Source organism: Anas acuta, chromosome 8 (genome assembly GCF_963932015.1).
Source record: "Anas acuta chromosome 8, bAnaAcu1.1, whole genome shotgun sequence".
Taxonomy (NCBI): Eukaryota; Metazoa; Chordata; class Aves; order Anseriformes; family Anatidae; genus Anas; species Anas acuta.
Genome location: NC_088986.1, coordinates 31,897,402 through 31,915,014, shown reverse-complemented (window position 1 = coordinate 31,915,014; position 17,613 = coordinate 31,897,402). Strand labels below are relative to the sequence as shown.

Here is a 17,613-nt window from a genome sequence, read left to right as displayed (position 1 = left end):
AGCTTTTTTCCCCCTACTCTTTCTTATCAAATCCTTCAAACAGCTAACTAGCTTTTATAGATTGTAAAATCAGATAGAATTATATTATTTTACTAAAACCCCAGGGGTCAACTTATCACCTGAAAACCAGTTTACATGGACAACTTGACTTTCATGTGGAGTGTCAGAACATACCCTAGAAGTGAATCTAAAATAAATTATATAGAACATTGCCTTATTTGTGCTGAAATTTATTGGTCCCACACTGCAATAATTTTGAAAACTGTATCCCTTAAGCTACAGTGCTGAAATATTATTAACTGCTTGAACTGATAGAGCATTTCTGATTGGCTGCTATAAACTCTATGGACAGAGACTAATTTCAATTGAATCACATGCTTATCTGAAACCATTTTCCACCATTTCAAGCAGCCAACTTTATTTTCTTCCAGAATATACTGTCCATTTTATTACCATCATCCTCAGTATACACTGTCATTTCTGTAAATCTGTTCCAGAAACTAAGAATGTATCTAAGCTTCTGCTAATATGGTTGTCTGAAACAATCACACCCAGGAGAGAGATCCACTTGTACCTCTTATCTTCCTAAAACAGGTTATTTTCCTCACTAAGCAAGCCTCCAGTCTCTGAAATGCCATTAATCACTTTCTTTCTTTCATTTTTTCTACTGCCATCCTTTTGAATTAAAATTATTTTGATAATGTGGTGATGCGTTAGTGAATGCTGTTTCTACACCTATCAGTATGATTGTAAGAAACCACCCAACTAATTTCAGAACCCAAAATCTTTTTAACTGAGGAGATACTGAAAATGTTGTCAATGATCCAGCTTCTTGGAGCAGAAATTTCCAACTAGGCAGAAAAACCTCCTCCAGGCATAACTTGTAAGACACTATAATGGTGTCATGGGATAGAATCTTTTTATTTCCTGCACACAGTAACCTAAGAAGTCTGAACGACAAAAGCTACAATATTTTATCACAATCATGAAACAAAACCAAAACAAACAAAAAACACTCACCTTTGGAAATCCTAGTAATAAACTCTATTGACTCACTTCCACTCAGATGAATTAATAACACTTATAAACCAAAATAAGTTGCTAAGAAAGAAGTTCTTACCTCAATATATACCAGTTTCTAAACAGCACTACCCACACTTTTCCTTTACTAAGCTGCATCAAGCCTCTTCAGGCAGCATTCAGGCTAATGACAATTCGCTATGGCTAGTCAGTCCCTCTGAGCAGACAACCCATAGCTCCTGGCAATGGCATACATCTCAGTAAGGCCTCTGCCTAGCAAAAATTTGAAAAACAAAATTTGGCAACCTTAGGGAGACATTTCCTTCTCTTCCAAACCCTTTATTACCTGGCTCCCTAACATCCTTCTTTTATGTTAGGATGTATCTAAGAAATAGCAGGAGCCTGTCAATAAACAAATACTCCATGGCAAAGTCCCAGTCCTAGCCCTGCAGGAAGGGAAGTGGCAAGCTGTTGACTGGAGCTCCATGTTGACTTCCTCTCACACTACACAACTTCCTGAGGATACTCCTCATAAACTTTAAGCTTTGGAACACTTAATTTTTGTTTTGGCCAAGCACTTCAATTGGCCAGTGGTGGCCTATGATGGGCAGTAATTTTAGAAGCATGAAGCATTTTTAGTAAAATGGAAAACCTGGAGGAAACTATTTGGGACAGTAAAACTAATATTCCCATGTCTGCCTTAATTATATCCTACCACTTACTGAAGTGACTAGAGCAAGTTAGGACTCTTTCTGTCTTATCTAAACAAGAGAAGTTCCCTCACACCACACATTCACAGTACTGAAGAAGAAGTATAGAAATTGCCCTTGCCCACTTGTATTAATAAAATATTCTGAGAATTTGTAAGTGCTTAAACAGCTAAGATAAATGTTTTGGAATCTATTTTTAAAAAATGATAGCTTAATTAGCCCAAAAGCAGAGATGCACAATTTCATAGTGGGTACAGCTGATAAGAGACCAAGTATAGCTGGAAGCATGATCAGATGTCAACATGCAGCAGGCTAAAAAAGTTACACAAGCTGACCTTAATACACGTGACTATCAGATTTTCACTGTAGAAATTCACATTTTTCTATATCCTTTTCCTTTTCTGAGCTGAAATCATGTCATTTATATGGAAATCAGGCTATATTCTGCAGCTGTTTCTTCTCTGCTGAAGTCATGGGAATTATTTGCATTTAATAAAGCCTCATAAATAGTTTTTGCCTCTAAGTGGGTGGGGGAGCAGCAAACAGATCATAGTCATTTACAGTTACAAGCATCTTCTTTATTTTGAAAGTTATGTGCATCCTTTAATAGGAAGTTTCACAGTTATGAAAGAAGCGTTGTTTCATTTATACAAACAAAATACTACCAGCCTCCGAAACGTTTTGCATTTTTCCCTGTGCTCAGCTATCTGAAATAAAAAAAATTGCCATGTAGCATGAACCAAAAGGAAAGTCTATGTAATCATTACATGCTAGCTCCATGTACTATGTTCAATATACGAAACAAACAAACAAAAAACTAATTAGCATTTCTAGGCCCTTTAACTGTATTTGAAAGAACATGTATCTGTTTTATACCAAGCATGCCTACCTAGTGTAATGCCAATTTAATCTACTGCATTTCTGTGAAATATGTAAGATTTTCACACACCACTGCCCAGACAGGTCTCCCCAAAAGTGCTGGCATGTTTAAAACCTGCAGGAAGACAGACTCAGTTACAACCAAAGCAATCCCACAGGACCAGAAAGTAAGTGTAGCTGTAAGTGTGTCAGTTAGCATACTAAAGTGAATTGGGAAGCAGCTCTTCCTAACTGGTATAAAAAGCCTGTATTAGGACCTCTCATTAAGAGCAGCACATGCAGTGCAGGACTGCAGGTTAACAGCAGAACAGCTTTTCCAGTCACTTCACAACCACAGCAAAGCAGAACCGTGAACAGTGATCAGGATCACCTAGAGCAGCATCAAATACTTCCTGTCCCCAAGGGCCCACATTACTTATGAGGATACAGCCTAAATCTTCATCTCAAATACCTGCTAAGAGCACATAGAGACCAGGAGTTACATCACTGGCAGACAGGAGATGGCTTAATGGGATACAATTTTCTCTCATATTGGTTTAAAGAACAAAGAATGGCAACATGGTTAAACAGGGGTGACCCTTATTCTCAGCTGTACAGCGATGGTCAATAAACCTATTGCCCCTTTTCTCACTCTTTCAGCCTGAGTTGAATTTCATAACTACAAACTATCACAAGGTACATACCTCAGTTTATTTTCATGTCAGCCTTCAGTGTTTTAGTTCTCTACAGGAAGTGAATTTCACTTTGTGAGTACCACCTCCTTTTTTAATTCCTTGTTAAGCAGACGAGCTAGGAAAAAAAAAAGGCACTCATGGATCTCATTTCATGGATACCATTTAAAGATTGTCAGTAGAACAACTGACATGGTACTGCTCTCTTGTTTCTACATATAAAGCAGAAGGGGTGAAGTAAAGAGGTAAAGCATGATACCATTTCTTTTAGAAAAGAGACCATTGATTCTGTCATGATGATGCCCTAGAGTAATCATTTATGCTCTACAAAATGACAGATTTTTAACTATTTTTCAGATGCATATTGATTCTATACAGCAATTTGTGTTTAAACTTTATTATTGTGTTGACTGCCTTTAAGAGCACCAACTTGTGTAACTCATGCAACTGTTCTGTGAAGGTACATCTTAGCAAAAACACATTCCAAACTGTCATGATTATTTTAATAATTACTGCAACGTTTAGGCCACTGAAGTGCTCAAATACATGAAGGAAGTCTATGTAACCAAAATGAGCATGAGACAAGCTGCATACAATTGTCACTATACATTTACAGTATTCCATATGCTATAAACTTACCTTATACATAAACATGTCTGGCAACATGTTTAAACACTATATGTAATTTTCTTCTAACAATTTTTGATGATCATGTTTTTTCAGTGCATATTGTATTTTCTTCAAGCACAGATACAGTTGACCTTAGTTTATATTTTGAAACCAGTATGTGTGATAGGACAAAGAAGCATATAAGGAAGTTGAAATTAAATTAAAAGCAGGTATGAGCATGTATTTTATTACAGAGAGTCAGACAAGTAAGATGGTAAAATCTGACTTCTTGTCACATTGAATTTTCTTTCACTATTCCATTATGGGAAACAGTATTTTTGCAAAGTATATTTTATAGAATCATCCCCAGACTAAAGTCTATGACATTCTGAAAGAATTACTTATACAATCCCACTGATTCAAACTCAAGCTGCTTATTTAACATTGCAACTCTATGCAGAATTAAAAACAAAAAACTAAAACCAACAGGATCCCTTCAGACTTTAACAATGTTTTTATGTATTTAAGTCTGTATTTCATCTATTGGTAGTAGCTTAGTGAAACCGTGTTATGTTAACTGGTTGAATTTAATTAGTACATTCTATCATCTGGGTAGCACCTGAAAGGAAGTTGAATGCAGCAGCATTTGTGGAGCACAGCCCTCTTTTGCTGTACAGAAGAAACAAGACTATTCAACATAGAAAAGTAGGATCCTTATGTGGGTAAAAGAACCCAGGCATCTCATTTGCACAAGAAAAGCCATATTCAGAGAGCCTGGCTGTGAATTTACAGCACAACAGCTTCTCCACCCTAACTGTGTGTGGTCACTTTCATCATAACATAATTTGATGAGTTCCACCAGAAAGCAATCCAGCCCACTTACAATCTGAATCCTCTTCTGACAGTGTCTGCCTCTTTCTAGTGACACAGGGAGTCCACGTAAACTAGGATTATCTCTTAAGATGATTCTGTTAAATGACTAAAATTAGACAGCTCTTAACAGCTATGTCTATATTTACCTTTTGGGGCATGACTTCAGATTTTGTTCCCCTGACCATTTATATCAAGCACCCGTGCAGAAACACCACAGTTCCTGCCTGGGAGCCATGTAATTTCTATTTCTATAGAAATCAGAAATGGTGGTTGGCAGGAGGTAAACTGCATTCTTAAATGAGACAGAACTCAGATGTGACTAGGAGGTGCATGACTAGGACTGCTGGGCTAAACAGCAGTAGCATAGTAATTGTGAGTACCTTACCTTGGGAGTTTAATTTAAAACAAACAAACAGCAACAAAAACCTAGTATGGTTATCACTTTTTATCTTTAAACTATAACGATTTGAAAATGGAACAATGAGAAAACAAACATTATCATATGAAAAATACTTCCTTCTCTTGAGATAGAGAACACTTTAGCGTCTTTAAGAACTACTAAATTGGTTTACTGAAAATGATTTAGACTTGAACAAGTCATAGAGCTAATATGAATAATGAAGTAAACCAACATCAAATAAAGCACTTATTTCCAAAAAAATGTTTTTCAACATTACTGTAAAGATATTGCAGTTTTCAAAGACGTATGTTCTGAAATCTGTGAAATGTTTTCAGGAACAACAGCATGTTTTTACATCCTATATCAAAGTTGGAAAATTACCGGTTTCTTGTGAAAAACAGAGTCAGGAATTGATCTTATAAACCATCTGCAAAGTACTCCAAATAGTCTGAAAGTACTGAAATGTGTTTACTATCATGTGTTCTGCCTATGGATGAAAATGGAAATAAAAGCCTTTTAAAATCAACTGAAGGAAAAAACTTGAATACAGCATCAGAGAATTAATCAGCTTCAACCTTCATGAAATCAAACAATAACTACTGAACTCTTCCATTTGAAAATATTTTAATTGGAAGATAAAATATTTGCAAGGATAATTTTCTTTGAAGTAACAATCTAAATATAAGCCTATAAACTAAGCTAAGAATAAGTGGATATATTTAGATTATACTAAAAATTGAAGCAAAAGTGGCAAGTTAGTTACATTATGTAACAAAACTTTAAGTTGTAACATTAAGTTACAAAACTTTCCATTTTTCTCTGAAACATTCTGGTAATACGCTCTCAGTGCAGAAATGAGGTCAAAGACCATCCCCGATCTGAAAAAATACTTTAGTACAGAGAAACAAATACCCTATTCATTTTTATGAAGACATAAGCATGACCACTACAGTCACTGTCTCACAGTTCTGAGCATTTAAAAGGAGCTTCATGCAGACAAGCCCTAAAAAGTGTAGCACCTGCTATCAGAAGCACTTTCAGATTGCTGGTGAGACCTGAACAACTGGTATAGAAGCAAGGTTTTGAAAAGTCACAGGTTGTATCACTACAAGATTACACAAATTATATATAATCACAAAATTATACAAATCATTTCATTCTCCTGCCCCTCTTATTATAACTCCATAATTGAAGCTCAGCTTTGTATTGCTATGTATTGCTATGCCCTTATCAAATCTGAAGAAACTGAAGAACAGCCCAATTAGTTGTTGCAAGGTAACACCCCACAGAACAGCAGGATACAAGGGCAATTAAAGAATGCTACATAATAGGAACTATAAATTTGTGGGGAAAACAAACAAAGCAACCTCATTTCAGGCAGCGAGGTTGGGTTCTTAAACACAGGCAGGAAGTGCCTGTAGACACCATAGAGTACCTGGAACACCTTCATGTGGGAGATCTGTGCTCTTCAGATGCAGCTGAAGGAAGATTCTCTAAGGCATCAAAAATGAAACTTGGCACCTGTATCTAGGTAGTCAAACCACTCCTCAGCAGCTTGTCTGTAAAAAGATGCTTGATTTGGAAGATGAGGAACACTAAGTCTGCTGTCCTCTGTTTTAGCAGGAAGGAAACTTGCAAAAACAATCATGGGATAAGAAAGGAAACTCAAAAATGAAAGGTTTCTGTTACTACCTCCCAGTTCTTCAATCCATGAAAGGGACTAACACCAGAATTGACAATGGGAGTGAGCTAGCAATGAGCCTATTCAGGCACAAAGAGGTCTAACATAATACTAACTTACAGATGCAGTGAAATATTTGAGGTACACCTAAGTGAGTCATAAACTTGGGCCTGCTGGAATTTGCATAGTCAAAAAGTTATGGACCAGTTGAGTGAGACTACTTGCACTTGACCATTCTTTTATAAGGAAAGAGTTATATCTAAAAGCAAATCAAAGGTGTAAGGAATACAACACTGGAATAAAGTAACATATTAACCAAGAAACATACAACCATGTAGTATAGCAAAACAGTTGTATTTGGTTGCACCTCAAACAATGTGGCAAGAACAAACAGCTAAGTTGCCATGTGTGATTTTAACATTTCAATTCTACACAGTTTTAATAATTAACAAGTGAAATTTAATATTATCTTCTTATGGATTTTAGGTAATATTATATATTTTTCTATCCATTGAACTTGTAAGGTCTACTGTTCAAACACTACAGCTGTAAGAAGATTGCTAAATCCAATACTTGGTTGTCTAAGTTTGTACAGGGGTGCATACATGTACATTTTTTGACCTCAAGTATTAAAGTGAACAGCTAAACACAACTTTAGAATATTGTTTATAGACATTAAACAATTGTTTTACTGAGATCCTGGGAACACATTTGCATGAAGGAAGTTGCACTTTTTTTATCAACCAGTTGACAGCACTGTCAGAAGGAATATAGTCTAGAATAACTGACCATTCTACTAGAACTTACTTGGTTTTAAATCTAATTATTTTACAGAATTATTATTATGTAAAAATCAGCATTAGAAAAACTGACAGACATAACCAAAAAGCTTTAAGAAATTTTTGAGGAAAAGAATCTTTCGTTCATTTAAACAGTACTTAGAAGTAGGAAACATAATAGACAGCTTACTGTCTCTTATGTGATTTTTACTTTGTCTGTAGAAACACCCTCAGCCTGAGAACTCTTTTGACTCGTTTCTATATTTTTCTTTGCAATCCTGAAAACAACAAGGTCAACAAAGATGTAAGCAATTTCAAAACGAGATAACATACCCAGAATTCCATTAATTATATATCAACTTTTTTTTTTTTTTTAATAAACAAAACAAAACACAACTATCTACTCTATGCAGCAATCCCACTATTGGTAAATAGTTAACACAACAGAAAATAAATTCTCTTAACAGCATTCAAAGGCTTCCTTCTGGAATAATGGATAACATTTTTTTCAGCACTTACAATATATTTTTACAGTATATCATCAGTTTTTAGTTTTTTATACAGTTTTACAGTATATCATCAAATAGTCCAAGTAAAGGCTTGACATCACTGATTTCATCATCCACATCCAGAAGATATCTAATGAAGAGTAAGCGAGAAACAAACAAATAAATTAGGTACAATATATCAAAATCTATGAAATCAGGAACACTATGCAAACTATATCCAAAAGACATCAAGACAAACAAAATAGTTGTTTTTTCCTTCCTAAGAAAAGTTAACTGCTACTACTAACTGTGCAAATTAATCTTTTAAAAACACAGTTGTAATAAATTAATGAATTGCCACAAAGAACTAAACACCTGAACACTGGGGCAACAGAAAAAACTCACATAGCTTTTCATTACCTGGGCTCTATTTCTTCTTCCTGTTCTTTTGTGAAAAAAAAATCTTCTTTCCTAGTGAATTTAAAAGAGTCTGAGATTGCTTTTGAGATTGAAGAACACTGTATATTTTTCAGCTCTTGTGAAGGATTTGAATGCTTTTCTTCTTGAAAACTCAGCTGCAAGACAAACATTAAAATAATGGTTAAAATAACTAACTGAAAGACAAACTGCCATTATTGTAGTATGTAGGATAGATATTTACATCGGTATTAACATAATTGACAAGGCTTTAAGCACACAATAAATATATGCTTGGATGACTTTGCAGAACTGTAGCTTTTGAATAGATATTTTCAAAAATCATTCTATATAAAGTGAATTCACAGGTGAAAGCTTCTGTAGTTCTGGTGAACTCAAGTCCTATCTGTCTGAATCATGACCATCACACTGAACACACAATGCATGTTTCTTCCACATTTGGACAACTCAGATTCAGAAACTCTCTCTGTCTGAAATGATGCATATGTCAGATATGATAAGTATATTTGCTCATGAAAGACTAATATAATTATAGGTGATCGTGTTATAAAAATATTTTTACTCACCGTATTTATATATCCACTCTGTACAGGTAATTCCACTTTTGATGAGCTATTAAGCACAGAAAAGAATGGGTTCTGACTACTGGTCTCACCTTGTAATGTGCAAGAACTGAAAATATGAAGTTGAATAATATAAGTATTATTTACAGCAGTGCAAAGTGGTTTACTTTTTAGTTCAGGACTTTCCCCCTACACTTAAATAATTTCAAACTATTTAACAATTCTATTTTTTTAAGTTGAAATTTCACTCTATTTTACCAGTGAACAACCTTCTATACATTTAGTTATACATACAAACATATAAATGTGAATGCAAATACATGTAAAATATAGCCAACATTTTATAACAATAAAATTGCAATTAATGATATAATGCTTACCCTTTTGAAATGTCACTTGTAGCTTTGCTTGTTGCATACTTGCAACGTGTTTCATGCTCATCTGGAATGTGAAGGCAGGTATTTCCATGGTCTATGTAAAAATGATTTATTTTTTTTCTTAAAAGCCAGAAACAGCCTAAAGACACTGCAAATATTTTACACAGTATCATCGATGATAGTTTGAAAAGCTGATATCCACGCTGCAGCCCATAGAGGAGCCCATGGCACAGGAGGTGGATGCAGCCTGGAGGAGGCTGCGGCCCATTGAGGAGCCCCCACAGGAGTGGGCCCCGGGCCAGAGCTGCAGCCCATGGAGAGGAACCCACATGGGAGCAGAGGGTCTGGGGGGAGCTGCCCCTGATGGACAGACCCCATGGTATGGACCCATGTTGGAGCAGTTCTTGAAGAGCTGCTGCCTGTGGGAAGTCCACGCATGATCAGTTCGGGAAGGATGACATCCCATGGGAGGGACCCCACATGCAGCAGGGGCAGAGAGTGACTGTGATGGAGCAGTGGAGACGAAGTGCTAGGGACTAACCACAGACCTCATTCCCCCACACTGCTAGTGAGGAGTAGGTAGAATAGGGTAAATGGGACAAAGGTGTTTTTAGTTTGATTTTAGTTCTCACTGCTGTAGTCTGTTATCAATAGGTAAAAAATTACATTATTTGTCCTGAATCTGTTTTGCAAGTGACATAACTGGTGAGTGACCTCCCTTCTTCTTATCCCAACTCACGAGCTTGTTTTCATCATATTTTCTCCCCCTTTTCTATGGAGGAGCAGGAGTGAGAGAGTAGCGTGGAAGAACTGTCAGGGTTAAACCACCGCAACCCTGTAAAATAATTTGTATACAGTACAGAATTTATTTTATTAAAACAATCTTACCTAATTCTCTACTGGAAAAGTCACTAGCATATACTAATATTTCATCATCAAGATCATTCCAAATGTCATCTCTCAGTTCAGAGTTCACATCTGAAGCACCTGAAAAAAAAAAGCATCTGCTTTTATCTCTGTTAGTCAAGTTATGCATTGAAGATTCTTTAAGATATTTTTTGATGCCATTTTCTCTTGGCTTTTCTCACTTACAAATACTGAATGATTCAAAGAGAAAGCTGTAATCCATGGACAAGGACAACAAAAACTTCTGTGTTTTAAGACCAGTTGTTCAATCTACTGAAAGAATGATTGTCACATATGCACTCTTTTCTGTGTTATTTTGAGAAAAGTTATCCTCACTGTAGATTCTAGTGAATAAGCCTTAAAAAAATAAAACTTTTCAAATACCACAATTTCATTCTTTTCCTTTGTCAGAAGTATTAGAACCCAGATTTAAGACTTTTAATTTGGTCCTTTCTTCCCTTCAGATCTCCAAAAGCCTAACTGCTGTCTTCCTCTCGTCCAATCCAATGCCTAAGAACTAGCCATGTGCGGTGGTTTTACCATGCTAGGCAGCTAAATACCACAACCGCTCTCTCACTCCCCCTCCTTAGATGAGGAGGGGAAGAAGTAAAGTAAAGAACAACTCATAGGTTGAAATAAGGATTATTTAATTAAAGGGAAAAAATAATAATTATTAAGGAAAGATTATTATTAACCAAACAATTTAACTAAAGGGGAAAAAAAGGGGGGGAAGGGGAAAAGGGAGGGGGAAAGGGAAAACAAAACAAAACAAAACAAATAAAGGTTATGTGGAAGTGCAGAGGAAAGAAATTACTCTCTACTTCCCACCAACGAGCGATGCTTGACCACGTCCTTGAAGCAGGGCCTCAACACATGTGGTCAGTGTTCGGGAGGAGGCCTGACATTTTCACGAGAGCCCACCCCTCCTCTCTTCTTCCTGTTTCCACCTTTTATTGCTGAGTGGGACATCATATGGTATGGAATATCCCTTTGGCTGGTTTAGGTCAGCTGTCCTGGTGATGTTTCTCTTCTCACTTTTTGCCCACCCCCTTGGAGGGTTAGAGAGAGTCCTGGTGCTGTTCCAGCACTGCTCAGCAGCAGACACAACACTGGTGTGATCCCACTGCTGTTCTAGTGCCAAGTGCAGAGCACAGCACTGTATGGGCTGCTGCAGGGAAAGTTAACATCCCAACCAGACCCAGTACACCATGACAAACACATTTTCAAGCACTATTGTTAACATTCTTAACTAAAGTGTGATACTTAATGTTTTAAAGTACTTTATTTTCTGGTGCAAAGACAATTTCTCTCACTTTCTCTCCCTTTCATTTGTTGTGTTCTCTTTCTTCACTACCAATCCAATTCTTTGCTTATTTTTTTTAATCTCTCTTCTGCCATACTCCCCCTCCAGCACCAGACAAGTGCCACAGCCCTAATATGTCTGAGGAACCCTGATCTAGATTTCCCTTTCAACAGAGGGAAAGCAGGACAGGCTCAAATCAAAGATCCACTTCCACAGTGGCTGGAAGAAGCACTTTGAAGGCACTTATATTGTAAATTTGGGTGTGTAAATTTGTAAATTTGGGTGTGTACAGTCAGCATGGTGCATTATTACAGACATGCACACACTTTAAAATACCTGAACCATAGGCTTATATCACGACATTTCACAGTATATTCTCAACTCCTTGCATTTATTCATATAGCATGGAAAGACATCGTATCACAGATGCAGATAACCCTATATAAATCATAGAATTTGACACCTTTTTTCATTAGAACTATTTTGGTTGCATTTTTAAAGTGTAGCTGGCCCAGTCAATATGGCCAAGATTACCTCTTCTGGTACTATCCAGTTACATCTATCATGTCCCCTTGACACCAGAGGATTTGCCTTAAGATTTCTTCAGCATAGAGTATAGCTATACTGGAATATTCACCTATCTTCCTGTGAATGTATTGTTATACACAGTTATATTGTATACTAACTGACTCACACAGAGCAACTGATAATATGGTTATGCAACAGTCTTTCGTCTTAAGACTAAGTAACAAATATAGCAGATAAATGAGTATGGCAGGAAAATCTGAAGTATAAATTGAAAGGAACAGGGTTGCAATCCCACCTTCAGAGTATTAAGTAAAAATGAAATGATGCAGTATAGATGCAACCACTTAAGGAAATACAAGCTAAAAATATATCAGTTTATCTCAGCAGTGTTTCTTATGTGTCTGAATAGGTTCTAAACATTGATGTTGCTATTTGTTTAGCCAAAATCTTGTATAATCAAAACCTGATTCACATAAATTTACGGTAACCAAATACAACAGCAAAGAACATGCAGTGAGGAGAATATCATGGTTACATACTGATAATAAAGACTGATCATTTAACCACAAATGTAAAACCTTAATGTCATTTCACTGCCAGAGAAATAGAACAAAGAAATGTTTTTTCAGATAGAAATATTTTCTAGTTACGAACTCAGTTATTGAATGGTCATATTTTGTTAACCATCAAACAAAAAGCTCTTATTTCACTAACTTCTTTCAGTAGATATGAAGTTAAGAAGAAATGGTAAGTAGGAGGAAAGTTCCTTTTGCATTACAAGTGGCTTCAGTGGAAATATATTAAAGGAAGTATTTACAGATTTGTACCCTCATATATTTGAATTTACTCATTACTGGTTTATATAAAAATACATGTACAGGCTTAGATCTGCATTTGCAATTCTTACTGATACCAGAAAGAAAGCCAATGAAGGCCACTGTATTTCCCTATACATTCAGCGTTCTATAATGCTGTATTGTTTACTGTGGTGATTTCAAAAAGTTTGAGTTTATAATGTACGTACAACTCGAAACAGTGAAAATGATGATTTCAAATATTAGTAATAACTTACTACTCTTTCCATAATTCCAGGATTGCAGTTGTTTCTGAGATATTCCTAGGCTATTAACATTATCTACCAGGTCCACTGGAGGTGACGAAGACAACTGTTCATTGCCAGACCTATTTAAAAAAAAAAAGTTGCATGTCACTAAAACAGTTGAAGAATGCTGCAACAAAAATGATTTTATTCAGAAAACAGTTGTTAGTTGTGAAAATTTAACATAATACCTAAATTAGAATATATATATATATATTTAATAAATACCTTGACAACGCTGGCATCAAGGATTTGGATGCAAAACCAAAATGTTTGAGATCCACACTCTGAGCTTGATTTAACATCTGCATCTAAAGAAAGCAGGTTATTAACCAAAAAGACAAACATTAAAAGGCACTTTTTAAAATTATCTGACTTATATTATTAATATTGTAACAAGATAGCATATTTTAAAAAATCACTTAAAAATCACTTTAAAAAATCATTACAAAAAAAATCATTTTAAAATTCATTAAAAAAAAGTTCTTGAGATCCATTAAAAAGATTTGAATTACATGCTTCTACTGTAGTTATCCAAGTAGCCTGGCAAAGTCAGTCCAGGTATCACTGACTTTCTTCTATATTAGCTGTAGGCTATATTATTCTCCATTGCAAAGAAACAAACAAAAAAGCTGTGAATAGTAAATAAAACACTCCAATATCTCAAATATCATTCTCTCTGTAGAGGACATCCATTTGGTATTACATTCAAATATGTAAAGTGTAAGCCTTTAAATCTTTCAGAGGTAAAAAACAATGTAGTTTATTTTCTCATAAACAAGTGGATCTCTGTGTCAACACAAACAGGTCTCCTAGTAGCATTACTTTGATGTATACCAGCTTTTGGTTTTGTTCAGGTCGTATTTTGCCAAAATCAAATCACAATGCAGTGCCTTCCAATGATGCCTCTGTCCTTAACCTACTATGATCTATGAAACGCCATAAAAGTAAAAACAAAGAGAAGCGTACCGTTGGAAGCCTTCTAAACAGCAGTGTAACCTGTCAAAGATTCCTGGACCTTTCTATTTCTTTGCTTCTCAGGGTCCATACAAACTTGCATGTATTTATTTACCTATGAATTGCTCAAACAAATACTGCAAACAAATATATACAAATACATAATGAAATAAAATAAAATTATTCAAATGCTGACTGTATTCAAACAAACCTTTAATCGCTTTACTGGGGGTACAGATGAAGTTGAGTTCCTGCTCCTTAAATCAGCTAAGTACAAAGTAAACTTAGAATCTCCATTCATCTCAGACTTTGGAGGTACTCCAGTTTTACCTGATAAAGGGAATTCAAAGAATCTTCAGATTAGTTTAGAAAGGATAAATCCTAATTCTTTCCAAATCTATGGAAACTTTGCCACTAAGTTTAGTATCTTTTAATAAAAGATTTAATACACTAGTTCAAAGATTTCACACACTAATGTTTATAAAAGAAGTCAAGTTTGGTATTGCACTTAAATCATATCCTAGATGATCTGAAAAATATTATTAGTCATTGTAATCCCTACAAAAGTTTTATTAACAAAATGTTTTATTAGTATTTTTATGACTGCATCATAGCAAAAACTTAAGTCTGACTCTTGCTTGCACCACTTCTGCTAATGTAGATATGGAACTATAAATGGAACTATTTTAAATTACACACATCTAAAAGTAAAAGAAATAATAGATATAATGAAACTCACAGCAGTCATGTCCACATACATCTTTATTTTTACAGCGATGGTTGCACTCTCTGTTCCCATATTTCTTGTAGGTATGCTCTTCTTTAGATCTGCTTCCTAGATAAATACAATACAGAAATGCTCCTTTTTTATTTTGTATGTATTTTTGAGTACCTCGTGCAGTGTAAGATGGGCTAAAAGTAATCTGGGTCACTGGAGTTTTGTTGCCTTCAACAACACTTTGGGATGCCCAAGTAATGTAGATGGAAAGAAATTAACAAAGATTGAAAAAACAGACACTATCACCATTCTGAGATTCAAGCTGTAGTATTAGACAGCAAACACATGATTTTTCTTAATTTCAAATTCATCAAAGAATTGCACTGTAGTACTTGACAAGCAGAAACAATAGGACTATATTCTTGTTATACTTGAGAAAGAAACAGTATGGATGAATACAGATCTAACTCTGCACTAAAAGTAAAATTCATTTTTCTGTTGACTTTGGTATTAGCCAGATGGTGTGATATCACCATTTACCTGTATCTACTTCTGCTGCTGGCGGACTTTGCGGTGAGCCGTAATACATTCCAAGTGGAGACTCAGCTTTCAATTTTTTATTTGTAACTACTTTACCTCCAACTGTTCTTGGCATTAAGTAAAAGGCTGTAAATGCTTGCTGTATGTCAAGGCCAACTTTGAAAAAAAAATAAAATTAAATTGCTACGAACTGTTTCTAAAACTACTGATTACATCCACTTTTCTAAATGATTTAACTATAAATCTATATTAAAAGACTATGGGAATCTGTTAGGATAATGTACCATTAAAAGTAAGCTATTATATGAATGGATTCTTAATGACTGAGATTTAAAAAACCCTCAGAAATTAAAGCCATCATTGCTACATAAGTAATGTAGCTATGTAGCTACACTTATCCCCATTAACCATATTTTTCTATGTTTCTGTACAACTAAGTTTATTTCTGGCTTTACATTGTTGATACAATTTTCACTTTAAAACTGTACAATAGTCTCCGTTACAGGACTATCAGCAGCTCTGTATTGATAACGAAAATGTAAAATGAAAATGTTGATAGTACCTTTGAAGTTGAATGCTAATGTTTCTAATTCAGGTTATGATTAAACTAAGATTTGTAAGGGACTGTGAGACACCATTTGTAAAAAAAAAAAAAAAAAAAAAAAAAAAAAGAGTATCTTTGCCTTTTATTAGGCAAATATTGCTGGAAAATGAGTCAGGCTTTTCAAAAATGTGAGCATTTCCTTCATATCCAAAACAGAAGTGTGCTTTAAAGACAACCTGCTTTTAGCATAACTTCAGTTACCAAAGGGACAATTTCAGAGAAACTAACCGTTTCGTTGAGTTTTACTGTACTCAGTACAACTTGTAGATAGCTAAGTAGTAATAAAAGAACAATTTTTAATTCATCTCATTTGGTTAGAAAACATTCTTTCTTTCTCGAGGCACAGGTTTATACATAGGAGTACAGATTATTCTAGGTTGGATGACTGTAATAGTACTAATATTTAATGTTTATCATGGAAGCATCAAATATACTTCAGTTAATCTAACACACAGTCATGTTCTTTACAAGTGGAGCAGGATGAAGAATTTAATGCAGCCAGTTCATATTTAAATTATATTTCAAATTCTATTTGAAAGCTCGTTACTCTCTCTCCTTATCTACTGCTGTAGCTTCAATTTCATGGAAACTGACATTGAAGGAAACAATGCTTAAATCTTCACACCTTAAGAAACAACATTTTCCGCTGCAGAAATTTCTTGCTGCTGAGGTGTAGATGGATCTGTATCTAACACTCTTATACACAAAATGCAAAGAATGCAAAACCTAGCCATTTGCAAATACAGTTCTTCCCAGCATAAGTAATCTATAAAGCTGACAGTTTATGCCTACTAAAAGTTAATTCAACTTGCAGGTGAAGGACAGAAGAGAATCCTTTTCTGTACCATCAGAACAAAATTCTATCTCCTAATAACAATTTTGATGTTTCCCAGTACATTAATATTCTAGTAAATAAATAGATTTGTAATTAGGAAAGTCAGGTAACACTCAACATAGTAAAAAAAAAAACAATTCATAGAATTTTGTTTCCATTTAAGTTCATTTTATCATATTTTGGTTTGATATAAAGTGTTTTAATAATTTATTCAAAATTCTTATGCAGTTGCTTTTAATTACAAGTATACTAATTAACTTACCATAATCAGAACTAATTAAATTTATACTAATGTCCTCTGATTTAAGAGCTCTTCTCACTTCAATTTTCTTCATCCAATTTCCAGTTTTTAGCAACACTGAATCCCTGTAATGTACCAGTAAAGACATGGTTGATGAAAACAAGACTGTATACTATGGTATCAGTAACCATGTGAGAGTCTTTATTTGGCCTTGGTTCTCAGATTTTGCTTGATAAGTGGCTTAAGAATGATCTTCCAATATTATTTGATCTATAGCCATAAGAGAGCCACGATCAGTTTCAGTTCTGACAAAAGTGCAAGACTTTGGCCAGAATTCGTGTGAAAATCACACAGTTAGAAAAGACTTTTTCTCTCCTCCCATTTGTCAAAGCAT

The 17,613-nt window shown here is 35.0% G+C and overlaps 1 protein-coding gene across 13 annotated transcripts in view; it reads right to left on the bottom strand.

Moving 5' to 3' along the window:
- Positions 1 to 7,178: 7,178 nt before the first annotated feature.
- The window catches only part of HFM1 (helicase for meiosis 1), a 56,663-nt gene continuing 46,228 nt past the window's right edge, over positions 7,179 to 17,613 (bottom strand). For 9 of the 13 annotated variants that reach the window (XM_068690980.1, XM_068690979.1, XM_068690976.1 and 6 more), the window contains 11 exons: positions 17,241 to 17,344; positions 15,540 to 15,695; positions 15,021 to 15,116; positions 14,493 to 14,611; positions 13,553 to 13,635; positions 13,298 to 13,407; positions 10,377 to 10,475; positions 9,492 to 9,582; positions 9,115 to 9,220; positions 8,531 to 8,685; positions 7,179 to 8,261 (listed from right to left, as the gene is read on the bottom strand). In XM_068690980.1, coding sequence (XP_068547081.1) covers positions 8,189 to 8,261; positions 8,531 to 8,685; positions 9,115 to 9,220; positions 9,492 to 9,582; positions 10,377 to 10,475; positions 13,298 to 13,407; positions 13,553 to 13,635; positions 14,493 to 14,611; positions 15,021 to 15,116; positions 15,540 to 15,695; positions 17,241 to 17,344 — 1,192 coding nt within the window. In that variant the 3' untranslated portion in view covers positions 7,179 to 8,188. Of the gene's footprint in view, positions 8,262 to 8,530; positions 8,686 to 9,114; positions 9,221 to 9,491; positions 9,583 to 10,376; positions 10,476 to 13,297; positions 13,408 to 13,552; positions 13,636 to 14,492; positions 14,612 to 15,020; positions 15,117 to 15,539; positions 15,696 to 17,240; positions 17,345 to 17,613 lie in introns of those variants that run through there. The other 4 variants (XM_068690969.1, XM_068690971.1, XM_068690973.1 and 1 more) reach the window with 3 other exon arrangements.